Source organism: Suillus subaureus (assembly GCF_016647635.1).
Source record: "Suillus subaureus strain MN1 chromosome Unknown BJ212scaffold_8, whole genome shotgun sequence".
In the NCBI taxonomy this organism is placed as follows: Eukaryota; Fungi; Basidiomycota; class Agaricomycetes; order Boletales; family Suillaceae; genus Suillus; species Suillus subaureus.
In genome coordinates, this window is record NW_024538564.1 from 1006235 (window position 1) to 1020032 (window position 13798).

General features: G+C 48.0%; 5 protein-coding genes across 5 annotated transcripts; 3 read left to right on the top strand and 2 right to left on the bottom strand.

The window, feature by feature from the left end:
• Positions 1-4095: 4095 nt before the first annotated feature.
• On the bottom strand, positions 4096-5453 carry BJ212DRAFT_1478651 (Pex12 amino terminal region-domain-containing protein; the record flags this gene model as incomplete). The annotated part of the gene is made up of 6 exons (XM_041339738.1): positions 4096-4536; positions 4587-4763; positions 4813-4935; positions 4984-5129; positions 5183-5291; positions 5340-5453. The coding sequence occupies 6 exons, from the start codon at positions 5451-5453 to the stop codon at positions 4096-4098; spliced, it is 1110 nt and encodes a 369-aa protein (XP_041195812.1).
• A 401-nt stretch (positions 5454-5854) lies between these two features.
• BJ212DRAFT_1266238 (uncharacterized protein) lies at positions 5855-6701 on the top strand (the record flags this gene model as incomplete). Its single annotated transcript, XM_041330555.1, has 4 exons — positions 5855-6269; positions 6329-6348; positions 6404-6469; positions 6522-6701. The coding sequence occupies 4 exons, from the start codon at positions 5855-5857 to the stop codon at positions 6699-6701; spliced, it is 681 nt and encodes a 226-aa protein (XP_041195813.1).
• A 187-nt stretch (positions 6702-6888) lies between these two features.
• On the bottom strand, positions 6889-7544 carry BJ212DRAFT_1445898 (uncharacterized protein; the record flags this gene model as incomplete). Its single annotated transcript, XM_041338162.1, has 5 exons — positions 6889-6941; positions 6995-7180; positions 7233-7285; positions 7335-7447; positions 7500-7544. The coding sequence occupies 5 exons, from the start codon at positions 7542-7544 to the stop codon at positions 6889-6891; spliced, it is 450 nt and encodes a 149-aa protein (XP_041195814.1).
• Positions 7545-8156: 612 nt separating this feature from the next.
• BJ212DRAFT_1036979 (uncharacterized protein) lies at positions 8157-10559 on the top strand. Its single transcript, XM_041328898.1, has 2 exons — positions 8157-8754; positions 8804-10559. The coding sequence occupies exons 1-2, from the start codon at positions 8244-8246 to the stop codon at positions 10234-10236; spliced, it is 1944 nt and encodes a 647-aa protein (XP_041195815.1). The 5' UTR covers positions 8157-8243; the 3' UTR covers positions 10237-10559.
• Positions 10546-12553, top strand: BJ212DRAFT_1037159 (P-loop containing nucleoside triphosphate hydrolase protein). The gene is made up of 9 exons (XM_041328900.1): positions 10546-10752; positions 10827-10972; positions 11021-11285; positions 11341-11539; positions 11589-11762; positions 11815-12014; positions 12062-12162; positions 12219-12382; positions 12431-12553. Exons 2-9 carry the CDS (start codon positions 10836-10838, stop codon positions 12454-12456), a joined length of 1266 nt encoding a protein of 421 aa, XP_041195816.1. The 5' UTR covers positions 10546-10752; positions 10827-10835; the 3' UTR covers positions 12457-12553.
• The last annotated feature ends 1245 nt before the right edge of the window (positions 12554-13798 follow it).

The following is a 13798-nucleotide window of genomic DNA, read 5'->3' on the forward strand; positions in this document are numbered from 1 at the left end:
CGCAACCTATAAGCACGGCGGTTTGAGCTCGTACATGTAAGTACTTTGTCCAAGTTTTGGATTATTCTGAATATTGAGAGTACACCACTGTGTTATAAGAATCGGGTTGACAAAACATTTGGAGGCGTGAAACTCCGACTCAACGGAGACTTGAATAGCTTCAGCCAGGCGAGCCTAGAATTATGTACTCACTGGGAGTAGAGGTGGACCACCCCTAACATTAAGAATGAAATAATGAAGACACAAGCCTTATCCCGATTATCAGGATGAGGTAAAATGGCCTTGGTAGGATTACCCAGGTCAACTTTGTGAAGGGCAGCCCAATCATGAACAATGTGCCTCAGTTTACAAAGCAAACATCAAGAAGCGTATACAGCGTTCCGAGGGAGAAGTACGCCTCAGATTTATTATATAGATTCCGCAACACAGCATCTGCTCGATGGGAATATCTCCAAGGAAGAGTCGGCCAGCACTTGTCAGTGCTCTTCGGAGATTCAGCCGAAAAATCTCCTACAGGCGACGAGTGGCAAGCCGGATGAGAGCAGCTTCTCCGCGACAGAAGAAATAAGCCTAAGGAGGGTCGTCTGAACTGGAAGGATGGTGTCTACAAAACCAAATCCTGCTTGACGCAGTGAGGGGCCAGTCATCAAGAATATTCCCTGGCCCGGCAATAGACCCAGGACGCTCGCTGTTGAAAATAACATATCTAGTGCCACCTGCGAAGAAAAGTACCACATCCAACTGTGGGACACTCCGTGTGATTGAGGGATGGTCAAAATCCAGTACTGGAAGTCGTTCTCCTGGCACTCGTATGAAATCCGGAGTCCGAGTGCGAGGACATTTGAATGTTCAATCAATGATATGGTATCTCGAAGGCGAACGATCTGCGTACTAGCATGGCGCGCACAAATTAAAGCGAGTTTGGCGGTGTAACGTTTAGGCCTTAGGGCTCGGTTTGTCACAGTATGGAGTCACATGTGACAAAGGGTCACAAAATGTAACAGTCATTCCTTGTAAGTTCTTAAACGCGAAACTCCAGTAGGTCAGGAAGACATCGATTCCTGTCGAAGCAGCCCGGAAATCCCTTGCCCGGAGAATCTAAAGTGTGCACTCCACATTTTCCAAAACTTAAAATGCAATGAAGAATAACTTACTGTATCATGCTTCCACTGCAGTATCCTCAAGCTCCGAAGTTCGTGCTAAAACGTATTGGGAACAACTTGAATCATGCACTGGTGGGGAGTTTCTCCGCGGGTCCCTCGCAGCGCCTAGTTCGACCCATTTGTCACGATTCTATGCAACGGACATTATTAGTCGTCTGTCCTACACACTCTGGAGTCTGCCCCAAGAATTGCGAGAAGCGGTACCCGCGGCATGCCGCTTGGCTCCAGTATCTCCAATTCCCCTTTGCTCCCAAACAGCTTGCCAACGTATGTGCCAGTGGGGAAGAATGAATCAAGTGTTTGTTCAACAAAGTACCTGCCAAGGCTGAGCACAGAATGAAAGTCCATGTCAAGTTCATGTAAGTACAACAACATACTTTAACCGCTCTAGCACCAATCCCTGCCAATCCCCACGCAAAATATTTGCCGCAAACAGATTACAGGGATTCTTGCATTCCCAAAATTTGTTAATTCTGTTTACATTTGGTAGGAAGTCACTTTACTGCTTGGATTTTTTGAACGACTACCCTCCTGTAGGTCTGGCTAGGGGAGACTAAAGAAGCTTTATTACATGGTAAACGGCGTGCGGTCCTTGGGTGATCGTTTTCCGGCATTTACATGCAATTTAGGGAGTTTTCTCGTCTTATATAGGACGGAGGAGCTATGCAAGATCTTGCCATCGTGCCTGGGAAGAAGCTCTTCAGGGTAGATATGATTGTCGTCCTTGGGGTATAAGCCGCTGATTCTTTCATCAGAATAATCATTCGGGCAGGCATTATGCTGTTCACAGGTTGTGATGCGTTTCGTTATCTGATAGTCTAATGGAAACAAGCCATTGCTGATGGCCCTATCTTGAAATCGGCTCAGATGATAAAGAACCAAGCCAACTCCCTACTCCCTCCCTATAAATTTAACTTGTGCAACAGGCATCCTTACTAGTAGGGCTTTACCCCGGCCATCTCTAACTTGTCTCTATCATATTCAAGTATTGCCTTCTCACTCTCACTGTTATGTTCCTGTCCGGTTGGAAATTATTTAATTCATTCAGACTGTTCTTTTGACAACCCCGCCCTCACTGCTTAACTGCTGGGAACACTCCCTTACTAGCTAAGTGAGTTCTCGCCGTTTATGATTCCTCTGTAAGGAACGATCATAATTATTCGTTGATGATCTCTCTAGGGGAGATATCTAAGATTAACATGAGGATTAATGAGCAGCGGCCACGCCGGTGGTCACCGGGCCATACACATGAAATTACCAACGAAATCCAACAAGTAGGCTTTTCTATTTAGATATGACCCTCGACGTCACTCTCGTACGTACTCATCATTTTCTTTTACATACGCAATCACTCCTCGTTACATGCGCCTCGTACACGTTCACCTTTGATTCTCCGTCTCAATCAGCGTATTAATTCCTCTCCCCTCGAATAATCTCCCTCAGTCTTTTGATCCAAGACTGAAGTAAGCTTTCTTATTCACGGTTCTACGTATATTTTCTGACTATTACCCTACCTAGTCCCTTTTCCGTTCCTAGGTATGATCCATAGCTATTCAAATCTTTTAATCCAAGACTGAGTCTCCTTCCCGTTCCTAGTCCGAGCCTCTTCATTGATAAGATTTTCTTCGATGTCCATTTCTGAGAGAAGGCCAAACTTGCTGGCATTCATCAAACTCTCATCGCAAGCGCGCGATTTCCCCGCATAGGATGTTGCCACGCGCAACCCCTGCTGCCTGCGTAGATCGAGCAGCTCATTCCCGACATGATGCGAACTAGGACAATGCACTGAATTCTGTCAATGTTCCTTCCCCAAGCTCTCGCCGGTATGATATCTTTGCTCCCCAGTCCTGGTGGCATTGACATCAGTCATAGTTCAGTACCCCTCTGGTGGCGTAACAACACCCTCACCTGTGGTTGCGAAGAGTTGTGAATGCTCGTCAAGTTTATGGATGTGAACTATCTTGATGATAGCTCACAACCCCAGATACTTTGCAAGTTTCTCCCCGAGAAGGACAGATATATCCTGTGATTCTTGGGAAGAAACTCGCGAAGGGTTGCGGAGCAAGAGAGCGCAGACGAGGATTACGAGGATGTCATTCGAATAAAGGGAGACAATCCGAGAACGACTCGTTCCCGCATTGCCCGCTGGGTCATTGAAACCTACTCCTATCGTGACAGAAGAAGTGTAGTTCTATAGTACTATTTCTTCTGTCGGGAGTCTATTTCTATAAGCCTATACCGGTCGTATATCCGCAAATCCAGTACAAATTGTGTTGTACTTGTTCACGAGCCAAAGGACGTCCGATTCAGCGACTCGGATTGGCTGACTTGATCTTGTTTGGTAGTAGGATAAGTGTCGCATCCTACCCTACTAAACGAGATTGGTCAATCGCCATCGAATTCGAGTTTCCAAGTACTTTTTTTGCTACATCCCTTCAGACCTTTAAACTCGATCAACAACAGTCACAATTCTACTTGCTGACTACGAAGTAGAGGTCTAGCTAATGTCATGTATCCGTTCTATATTTCTGTGCGCATTTGTTGAATATACTTTGATTTGAGGTCCGTACCCAGCCAGACCTAATCGAATGTAGTGCAAAATGTAATCTTGGAAGCCCCGCCTTCAAGACTACATCATGCCCTACATGCAGACTCATTACGCACGACAGTAGGATAAGGTATCGGTAATTGTGCGTATCCAGATGTACATTTCAACAAATCAAATGAGCTGTGTGGGCAACGCTGGGGTAACAAGTTGCACTTGCAACGCATGGGAATTTAAGTGGAAATCTCATGCACACCAGGGCCCAGCAACCAAGAACGTCGTAGGAACGCTCTTCGAATGATTCCTGGTGAACGAGTAGGGAAAGTCATAAAATTAGCAGATACGATGTACCAATGCAAATACCATGACTCAGGTAGCGAGCGCCAACTATACCAAGACCTTCCTGAGTTGCCACGCCTTCGCAGGGAGGAGCGTTATCGGGCAATTACCATGTTGCTCGACGTGGTCGTGTGCGCAGCGGTAGCAGAATACGTAACCAGACGGCAATGCTGTGGCATTGTGAATGGGTTCTTTGCAGAGCGGGCAGTGTCCGTATTTCGTGCTGTCGATAGTGATCCCTGCAGGGTGAGGCGGAAGGATCTGAGGTGGAGGGACAGCTGGACCGAGAGGCGATATGGATAATGACCGTGCAGGGGAGCCCGGGGAGTACCACCATTCCAGGAATTTGATGAAGAAGATGGCCGTAGGCAAGAGAAGCCTCAAGGAGTCGAGTAGTAATTGGGGTGATCGCAGCAGGAGCCGTCGGGCCACAACTAAAAACCCGCTCTTTGTTGGGGGTATAGCATTTTGCTTCACTTTGTGTGCGAGCTGTCCAGATGGCATGAGTGTAATGCGAATGACTGGAATGCTAAGCTCACAAAGTCGTCCATACTGAGTCTTCTGAGATCGGCTCCTATCCAAGCTAGCCACGGGCGGTAGAATGGCGTACGATCGAATAAATAGGCTACATTATGGGCGAGAAGCCATACTTCAAATCCGGTATTGAACCACGGGTACAGTGTTTTGAACTTTCTGCGTAAAACGCCTGCAATGCTCTTGGAATGCCTGTTAAGTATTGCACTATCGTAAAACAGTACTGCTCACCTCGTCTGTGAGTTCTCGTATATGTCTTTCACTACCTCCATCCTCCAGGATATCAGAATCGATGCCTCCACCGAGCGACTCGTAGTAGTCCTGCCCTTTCGCTCGTAGATAAGGCACAGCAATCTGGGTTCACAGGGTGAGGGGTTGTCTGATCGTCACCGAGGATCTTACCAGGAGAAATAACGACCGCCAAATTTCGCGACTTCTGAGCTTCTCACCGGCTGGTATTCCACCAACAGCAGCTGTTGCTCGTTCGGTCGTTATCCAAGGTTTTCTGCGTCTTTTCAGACCGTAAAAATTCTCAGAAAATGATGCATCTAGCAATCGTACTCGAGTTCACTATGTCAACTTGCCAGACCAATATACTCACTGTGTTTGCGGAGATAGTGGCGTTCAACGAAAAGCATGATGAAGGCATAAAACTCTTCATGGCGGTTGACTATACGAATCAGATAACGAGGGTAGCGTTGAGCGAAGACCTGGCGGGGGTGAGTGGTGCGGTTTTGTTGTAGATTGCAAAGACTTACTGCGAGTACATACTTTAGAGTAGGTTGAAGCAGGTCACGAAGCTGCTCTTGAGCAACTAATTCGAACAAGGAGGGCTTGAGCGGATCTCCGCCCACGTCATTGAAGAACTCCATGCATGTAGAGTGGTGGTCTTGTTCAAGTTGTTGATTCCGGCTATTCACAGGTTTCACGTGGCGTCCTCGACGATTACCGGGAAATGAACGTCGAACGATGACAGACGCTTAGGGCGACTGAAGTTGATGACGGCCGCAAACTGCAACAGTCTCTATCCTCTGTCGAAGATTCATTGCAAGCTTGCTTTTATGGTATACTAGTCGTCTATACGCCAGCGGGATTGAATATATGATGGTTGATTTGTCCCTTCGCCTGAATTGTTTGAGCATGTTCAAGTTCAATTTTCTTGCATGTAATTGCCTCCATCTGGTATAGAACAATATTCTCTACTCCCAAGGTCCGTGGGGCACTCCGCCTCTTATTGTTCTTCTTGACACCTCATTGTACATTTTTCATTCTCATGTTTACCTCCTTCCATTCAATGATACCCTCAGACACTGAACTCGCTTCTCAAGCACTCACCGAGGAGGGCAATTATCGGTTTCCATCATTCTCAGCGTCTGACGCGGTCACGCTTGGTTTATCTCTACGCAAACGCTTCCGTGCGTCCTCTCGACATTCAAAAGGCAAAGGCCTCGTCATCTCTATACAAACTATCGCGGGTCATACATTATTTGCATGTACCGTGGGCGACCTTGGTCATCCAGCCGGCGTTGGGGATGTTAGTTTGAATAGTTGGACAAGTGTGGATGGCATGGTTGAAGTCGTGAGGCAGACTGGCCATTCGAGCTATTATGTCGAGAAAAGCATGAGCGCCATGGGCAAGTCAGCAAAACAGCTGGGGATTCAAGGGGACTATATTATTCATGGGGGAGGTGAATAACTTTCGCTATATACTTCTGGAAACGACAGGCTCAAATTTGATTCCGCTCAGCGTTCCCAATCTGGTTGGACGTTAGTATATGTCTTACTTGTTTATGAATTTGAAGAGCTGATTGAGGCTGGACAGAACGCCCATTGCTGTCCTATTGCTGTCGTTGCTTGCTACTCAGGTTCAAGCCAAGAGGACCACCACGTATGTCCCCTTCCAAACTCACTCGATCCAAGATTCACATACCAACCATTAGCTTGTGGTAACAACTGTACGCGATTATCTTCACAAAATCAACAAGTCAGAAGGTGCACGAATGTCAGCCTCATCTGCTCTTGGGACAGAGATGCATGCGCCTCTCCCGTCTGTACCAATCCGGGAGAGCACGGTAAGCTCATATCAGCGAGTCGAGGTTCGCCAGTTCATTAGCGAGTAAAGGCATGGCTCACAGATCCATCACACCATACGCTTGGTATAAGAAGGCGGTCCGAGTCACCATTTGACCACCATGACGAGTGAGGATACCAATAAATGTAACATAAATTATCGAGCGGGGTGAGCGGTGGTGTGTAATAGTTATACCAATAAGACGGGTAGTTATGATGGTTATAGAACGACATGCACTACTCCTGGGTCTCGCTGTGCGAGGGAGCCTGTCTGATAACCCGTATGGTTTCTACACATAAGAGTCAGTTACGCAAAGGTTGAAGTAAGAGCGAGGCAGTATACCGTGTCTAAGGAATATTTGTCTTTGGGCCTGCGCTGAAGATGGGTCTGCGCTTGGATCTGGGTCACGAAGCTCAAAGTTTGCCTCAACGTATACTTGGGCCCCTTTCTGGAGAGTGCGCAAGTAATTGGTCTGATTGGGATTAAAGCAAATGATGTTATGCCACGTCGTTCCAGCCTCTTGACGACCTAAGGCAAGAATTCAGGTGATAATAATGCACGAAAAACCAGATTCACTTACTGCCATCGGGGTTAGGAGGTGGAGGGGGGTAGTTGGTGGTTGCAACGGTATAGCTGAAAACAAATTCAGAGGAATGTCTCGGGCAAGGCATAGAAGACTTACGACGCGTATTCTTTGTCACTCTTGGTGGTACGAACTTCAGGGTCTTTGCCTAGTCGTCCGATGAGGATGAGCTTGGAGACATCGTAAGCACGCGTCGAAGTTGTAGAGAAAGCCTTGAAAAATTCGTCAGCGCAAAACCATTCTTAGAGAGGCCTATCAACTTACGCGACGCGGCGCGCGAGCAAAAGCATGACGGGCAGAGGAAAACATAATTCCGGTCTTTCAAAACGCGTTCTGGCAAAGCAAAGTTGAAGTATCGATTTTATGTGACGATATAGAGGTGTTTTGTTTGTGCTTGTTTGGTGACTTGGCCAGTTTACAGTCGCGGTAATATTTAGGCTATTCAATATTGAACTATTTCTCATTCAATATCCTTCCCAAATCTTTGTACATATCTCCATCTGTAATCTTTAACATGTCCAGACATAGGCTTGTACGAAATATGAACATCCATGGTATGCACCAATCATCCTGATGGCAGTTTGATTTGAGATTGATTGTGCGACTAGATGAATTGGATGATGATGCATTGTCTGATGGAGGAGACGAGCTCACTCCTGAGCAGCATGGTGAATGGCCCGATATCTGTGCTTGTGATGCACGCTGAGTGTCTAATACAGCTCAAATGGCGTTTTGTCTTGAACAAATCAGAGAGATCATCGGAGATGAAGCATCCTCAGGCTTCGACGATGACTTCATCAAGGAAACCCTATGGGACCAGTACTTTAGTGTAGAGAGCAGCTTATCGTATCTGTATGGTGCGTAATACATCAACCTCTTTATCCTCGTGTCTCTCACTGACCCAGTCTTAACAGAGGAGCAAGGCCGGAGAGCGTCAGCCAAAACTCGTAAAGGTAAGTTTCGATGTGATCTCTCATTTGTAAATAGTCTTGCATTCGCTCTTCTACCATGTTGTTGTTACCCCCCGTTTTGGATCCCGTTTATGGAACCGACTACGCCGTAGACGAGACGAGGAACAGGAAGGTGCATGTCATCCCCACAATCCCTGCGTCAGCCTTCGTGCAGTCAGGAGCTAAATGTGTTTCAGTGCTACCGGACCGTAGTGATATACTACCACCAGCAGGCGAGGGGGTCCATGATGAACCACAATACGTGGCTGGACCAACAGGCTACGAATATTACGATGGCGATTTGGACCGACCCCGAGTTCCTCTCATAGTATTAGCACAGCAAGGCCAACACGAAGTCTACTATCCTGAGGAATATCCGGATGAGGTTGACTCGGATGATATACCATTGGGCGTCATGTCACGCGGCTCGAGGCTCAGCACCATTACGGAGATTACCGAAAGGACTGAACCCTCTCGCCACTGGCCCTCAAAACAGCAACTCGTAGCTTTGAATAATCCACGTGCATCAATGATCACTGATACCACAACATCGTACGGAGAGGTTATCGGTAAGTGTTACTAGTAAGGATTCGATTGATGTGACTGAAACCAGGACAGATACTCGCGAGCGCAGTACCGTAGCAGTGGAATATCCTGAGACTGCGATGGACCCAAATTTCATTCCTCCATCTCCATCACCCTCTGCAGTACGACGTCTTTCGAACTACGAAGCCGCGCCGTCACTTGCTACATCGGTATCACAATCTGATGTACGCACAGAGCTGCTTCCGCTTCCAACAGAACGTGCAACATCGCGTGCAAAATCATCAGTTATTCCTGTACCACCGATGGATACTCTTCCCGAGATTTCCGATTTCCAGTCGAAAGCGAGCGAAAAACCACTCCCTCCGAAGCCTCCAGCCAGCATTAAGCCCTCGAAATTATCCATGCTTGCGAGTTCTCGTGCAAGTACGAGGAGTTCTCGCTCATCAGATTTGGAGACGACTTCAGTGCTTACTTACCCCGCCTTACGACCTACTGCTGAAAGCCGATTATCATTCGCAACCACTATAAAACCCCCACCTGCAGAGAAGATGCTTCCTTCTATAAAGGCCCCGTCTACCACCCCTTCTTCCATGTCTGGGCATGTCAAACAGGCAATCCAGACAGCTTTGGAACTAGAGGCTCACGATCGTGAAAGAGCTGTGAGACCCGCTCCAATGAGCGAGTCGAGCGTGGCGCCTAAAGCATCGTCAGTTTCTATTGTCAAGCCAACGGTGCCACACTCGCCACCTCGAGCTGACGCCACTCCAAACTTGCCCATCGTGCGCCAAGAGGTTGAAACAAAGGCTCGCCCTCAGTCCAAACTCGCAGCGCTTGCCCAGGCGAAAGCCAGTGCCAATACTAGCCTCATGCCGAAGCTTCCAAAGTCCCCGCCTAGTTCGCCTCCGAAGGAGCTTCCTAAACCTCACACACAATATTTCACGCCAATCGCAAATGGAGCCACAGCTACTACTGCTATAACCACATCCTATCAGTCACTCCAAAGTCTGTCTAGGCCGCAGGCTCAAGGGCCTGCATCGTTAGTCCAGATGCCTGCAGAGCCCAAGCAATCTAAACTGGCAATGAAGGTCAAGAAAGCGAGTGAAAAACCGCAATCTACGCCGCCCGACGACGATACCGTTTCCCGCGTCATCATACCGTCACCTCTATTCATACCAAAGCCAACTAACCCTCGTGCGTCTCCCTCGGCATTCGCTTCTTTACTTCTAGATGATCCTCTAACACCCTCATCTCCCGAAGACAATGACACGCATTCAGCTCGCAAGTATGGAAGGGAGGTGCCGCATCTTGTGAAGGTGTATGAGGCTTCCCATTCACAGAGCAACTCCAGCCTCGGTCTCTCACAGTCCCAACGACACAAGTCATCTCGCCCTAGGGTTGCACCGCCGGGGATGAAGATGCACTTGGGATTTGCATTTGACGTTCCAAGCCCTGACGATATCGTGTTCAACGCGCGTCGGGGGACTTCTCTTGCCCACAGACGGTGAACAAAGCTTTGTTCCCAGTTCCACCCGCCATTCCTTTCTTGTATCTCTCTACTCGCATTTTTATTTTATTCATTCGTTTCTCTGGAGGACTTGTTTGTTTGTTGTAGACTAAGTTATGGGCTCTAATGGAACTTTTTTTGCTGATTGTCACTTCAGCCGCGAAGGAACGCGAGAAGGCGGAGAAAGCAATGCAGAAGAAAGTAGCGAAGACACCTTCGTCTGGCTATACCACGCCGGTTTCTCAAGCAACGTCTCCTGTGAATACACCGAGTAGAGCCTCAAAGAAGGCTGGTATGGGTGCGAAGAAGTCGAGAACGATGACTCCTCGCGATACAGGGGGTTTGGATGCTCGACTACTCGACATGGCCGCGTTGAATTTGTTACCAAAGAAAGAAGAGCTGATTGATGAACCTCCTCCGAAAATAGTACTGGAGCGTGGAAAGCTGTTGCAAGAAGTTCGGAAAGTCCTTGAAGGGCAAAGAGGTGACAAAAAAGCTGTTAGCTTGGTCGTGATTGGTACTCAGTTTCGCTGGCATTTTTAAGTGATTTTTTGTTGATGCTGAGTGACAGGACATGTCGATGCTGGAAAGTCGACGCTCATGGGTCGTTTGCTCTATGAGCTGGGGAGAGTCGACGAAAAGACTCGTGTTGCTAATGAAAGAGGTAGCAGTAAAGCTGGGAAGAGTAGTTTCAGCTGGGCATGGGAGTTGGATGGGACCGTCGAAGAACGAGAGAGGTCTGCATTTCTCTGTTATTTCACGTGCACGTACCAACTGATCGGCAGAGGAATCACGATGGACATTGCTTTACAATCGTTGTCAACTCCTCAACGACAGGTCACCATTCTAGATGCCCCTGGACACAAGGACTTCATCCCAAACATGATTTCCGGAGCCGCGCAAGCCGATTGCGCGTTACTTGTAGTCGATGCTATCACTGGGGAGTTCGAGGCAGGTTTCGATCGCGGTGGTCAGACTCGTGAACATCTGCTGCTAGTTCGGAGCCTCGGCGTATCTCAAGTCATTGTGGCAGTCAACAAATTAGATCAGGTTAGTTCAAGGTCTCACGATTCCGCGTCTTTTATTATCTCACAAATGGTTGCAGGTCAATTGGGATCCGAGTCGATTTGAAGAAATATGCGGGTTGTTACGTGCCTTCCTTGTTCAGTCTGGGTTTCCCTCTTCGAAAACGAGCTTTATTCCAGTAAGTGCCATGCTTGGCGTCAACCTTGTCAACTGTACGAATACCGATGCTTCGGCACTGTCTAAATGGTACAAAGGCCCTACGCTAGTTGACTTGCTTGGTGAGCCATTTTGCACTGTACTTGCCTTGATATACTCATTTACATCCAGATAAACTGGAGCCCCCCACTCGCGAAATTGCCTCTCCATTCAGATTGCCAATATCCAATGTCTTCAAGGGACAAAGTTCCGGAACGGGCGTAACCGGTCGTATATGCGGTGGCGTTGTGCAAGTTGGAGAACGCCTTCGAGTACTTCCGGGAGATGAATCTGCGATCGTTCGACGTGGGTTCCTATACTTGTTAGTGCTGTTGTGTGGATGTTGACCGATGTTCAGTTATCGATGTTGAGGAACAGAGCGTGCCTTGGGCAGCAGCTGGAACCAATGCAACTCTGTACCTGACTTCCATCGACCCTATCCATCTGAGCATCGGAACCGTTCTTTGTCTGCCATCAGATATTGTGCCATTGGCTACAGTCTTCACAGCTCGAATCATAGTATTCGATATCCAACTCCCAATCACTACTGGTGCATCAGTACGTTATCTAGATCCCCTTTATTGCATCTCATAACCCCAGGTTAGATCGAGCTATTCCATCACTCACGAGATGTACCTGCCACGATATCAAAGTTGATAGCTACTTTGGACAGAGCTTCTGGGGTAGTAACAAAGAAGAACCCTCGGTGCGCTTCGTGCCTTTTTTGTCTTACCGGGGATTATGTCTAATCTTGCACCCAAGGGTACTGACCAAGGGTATTTCTGCTGAGGTGGAGATTAGCCTGCGTGCCGGGACCCTATCAGGTCCTGCACTCAGCGCTCGCCCTATTCCATTGGAGCCGTTCTCCGTGAACAAAGACATGGGAAGAATTCTCGTTCGACGGGGAGGTGAGACAATAAGCGCAGGTGAGCCCTTGACCCTCGTAGCTATCAAGGTTCTCAACACTTTGTCAGGTATTATTGTGGACATTATCTCCTGAAATTAAGACAGTATCACGATAGAAATGCAAATACAATGCCACTACTTATGTACAACAGCCACATAAATCCCACAGGAATTCTCATTAATAAAAGAGAACAAGTCGCATAATGTTGAAAGGAATGGGAAGTCGTGAGGCTGTAAAAGCGCGGGAAGTGTGAAGAGCTATCATAATCAACGTGCGGTAAAAGAATCTACTTCTTCGTCTTCTCCTTGTGAGAGAAAAACTCTCTCAATTTGGCGAAGAGTGACCGTCGCTTCTTTCTCGTGCTTGCAGTGCTGAACTTGGATGATGGTATCGCAGTGGAGTCGGTGGCAGTGGATGCCGGGAATGAAACCTCCTTTGAATCTTTGGGGTCATCATTTGTCGAGGGCATCGACGAGGTGATAACTTTAGGGGTATCTTGAGGCTCGGGCACCGGCAAAGATGGCTCATTGTTGGGCATGATAAGCTCAGCATCAAGAGCAGATGCATCAGTTGTTTGAGCAGGGTCTGGATTGACGTCAATCTCAGATATTGTGGAAATGACCGCTGCGTCTGAAGGGGGCGCGACTGCATCCACAGGTAATTCTCCATTCTTCTCTTCGGCTACCTGTGCTTCCGAACTCTCTCCCTCTGTAGGTTTGCTATCCTGCTCTCCAGCTTGAACTTCCTGTGTTATGGAAGGTGTTGGTTTGGACAAGGGTATAAGAGAATGCGTCGACGGCTCGAGAACAGAAATTGTTGCATCCAATGAATCGGAGGACATAGGATCACTTGCATCAATTTCCCGATTTGGTGACGCAGATTCGTTCAACATGTGATCGTTGACAGGTAAGATAAGGATAGGGACGACGGGCGCGATTTGCGGCGTGACCTCAGTGACGTCAGGGGAGGGAGCTCCCTGAGCGCTGTCTGTTGGTGCCTCGGCAACGATCGGCCCAATGACCGAAGTGGTTGATGGTTGTTCGGTTGTGACCTGCGCAATGAAAGGAACAGAGGTCAGCGTCGAAAACAAATTCTGTGCTGTTGCATTTACCAGAACGTTAACGTTGTCCGTCGAAGCACGGGGCGTGCTCGAAAACATGTAACTGATGCCTGAGGAAACATATTCTAATGCGCTAGCAACTTCTTCTGAAACGTGCGATGCCGCGCTCGTTGCAGTGTCCACAATTGTATGGAAAGTGTCAACCTCACCGCTCAATGCGGGAGGTTCAGCTGATTCGACGATAATGTCGGGAAGATGGATTGACATGACTTCCTTGTCAGAAACGCCTGCATCGTCAACGGCGCTTGTGGCATCAGTGGAATCAGATTCAGTGATTCCACCTTGTTGATCCGCTTCCAATGCCTTCTGCGGGGA

Coding starts and splice junctions, on each gene's coding strand:
- BJ212DRAFT_1036979 (XM_041328898.1), top strand. CDS start 8,244: ATGTTGTTGTTACCCCCCGTTTTGGATCCCGTTTATGGAACCGACTAC. Junction 8,755..8,803: donor ATCGTACGGAGAGGTTATCG/GTAAGTGTTACT, acceptor AAACCAGGACAG/ATACTCGCGAGCGCAGTACC.
- BJ212DRAFT_1037159 (XM_041328900.1), top strand. CDS start 10,836: ATGGGTCGTTTGCTCTATGAGCTGGGGAGAGTCGACGAAAAGACTCGT. Junction 11,286..11,340: donor CAGTCAACAAATTAGATCAG/GTTAGTTCAAGG, acceptor AAATGGTTGCAG/GTCAATTGGGATCCGAGTCG. Junction 12,015..12,061: donor CAATCACTACTGGTGCATCA/GTACGTTATCTA, acceptor ACCCCAGGTTAG/ATCGAGCTATTCCATCACTC.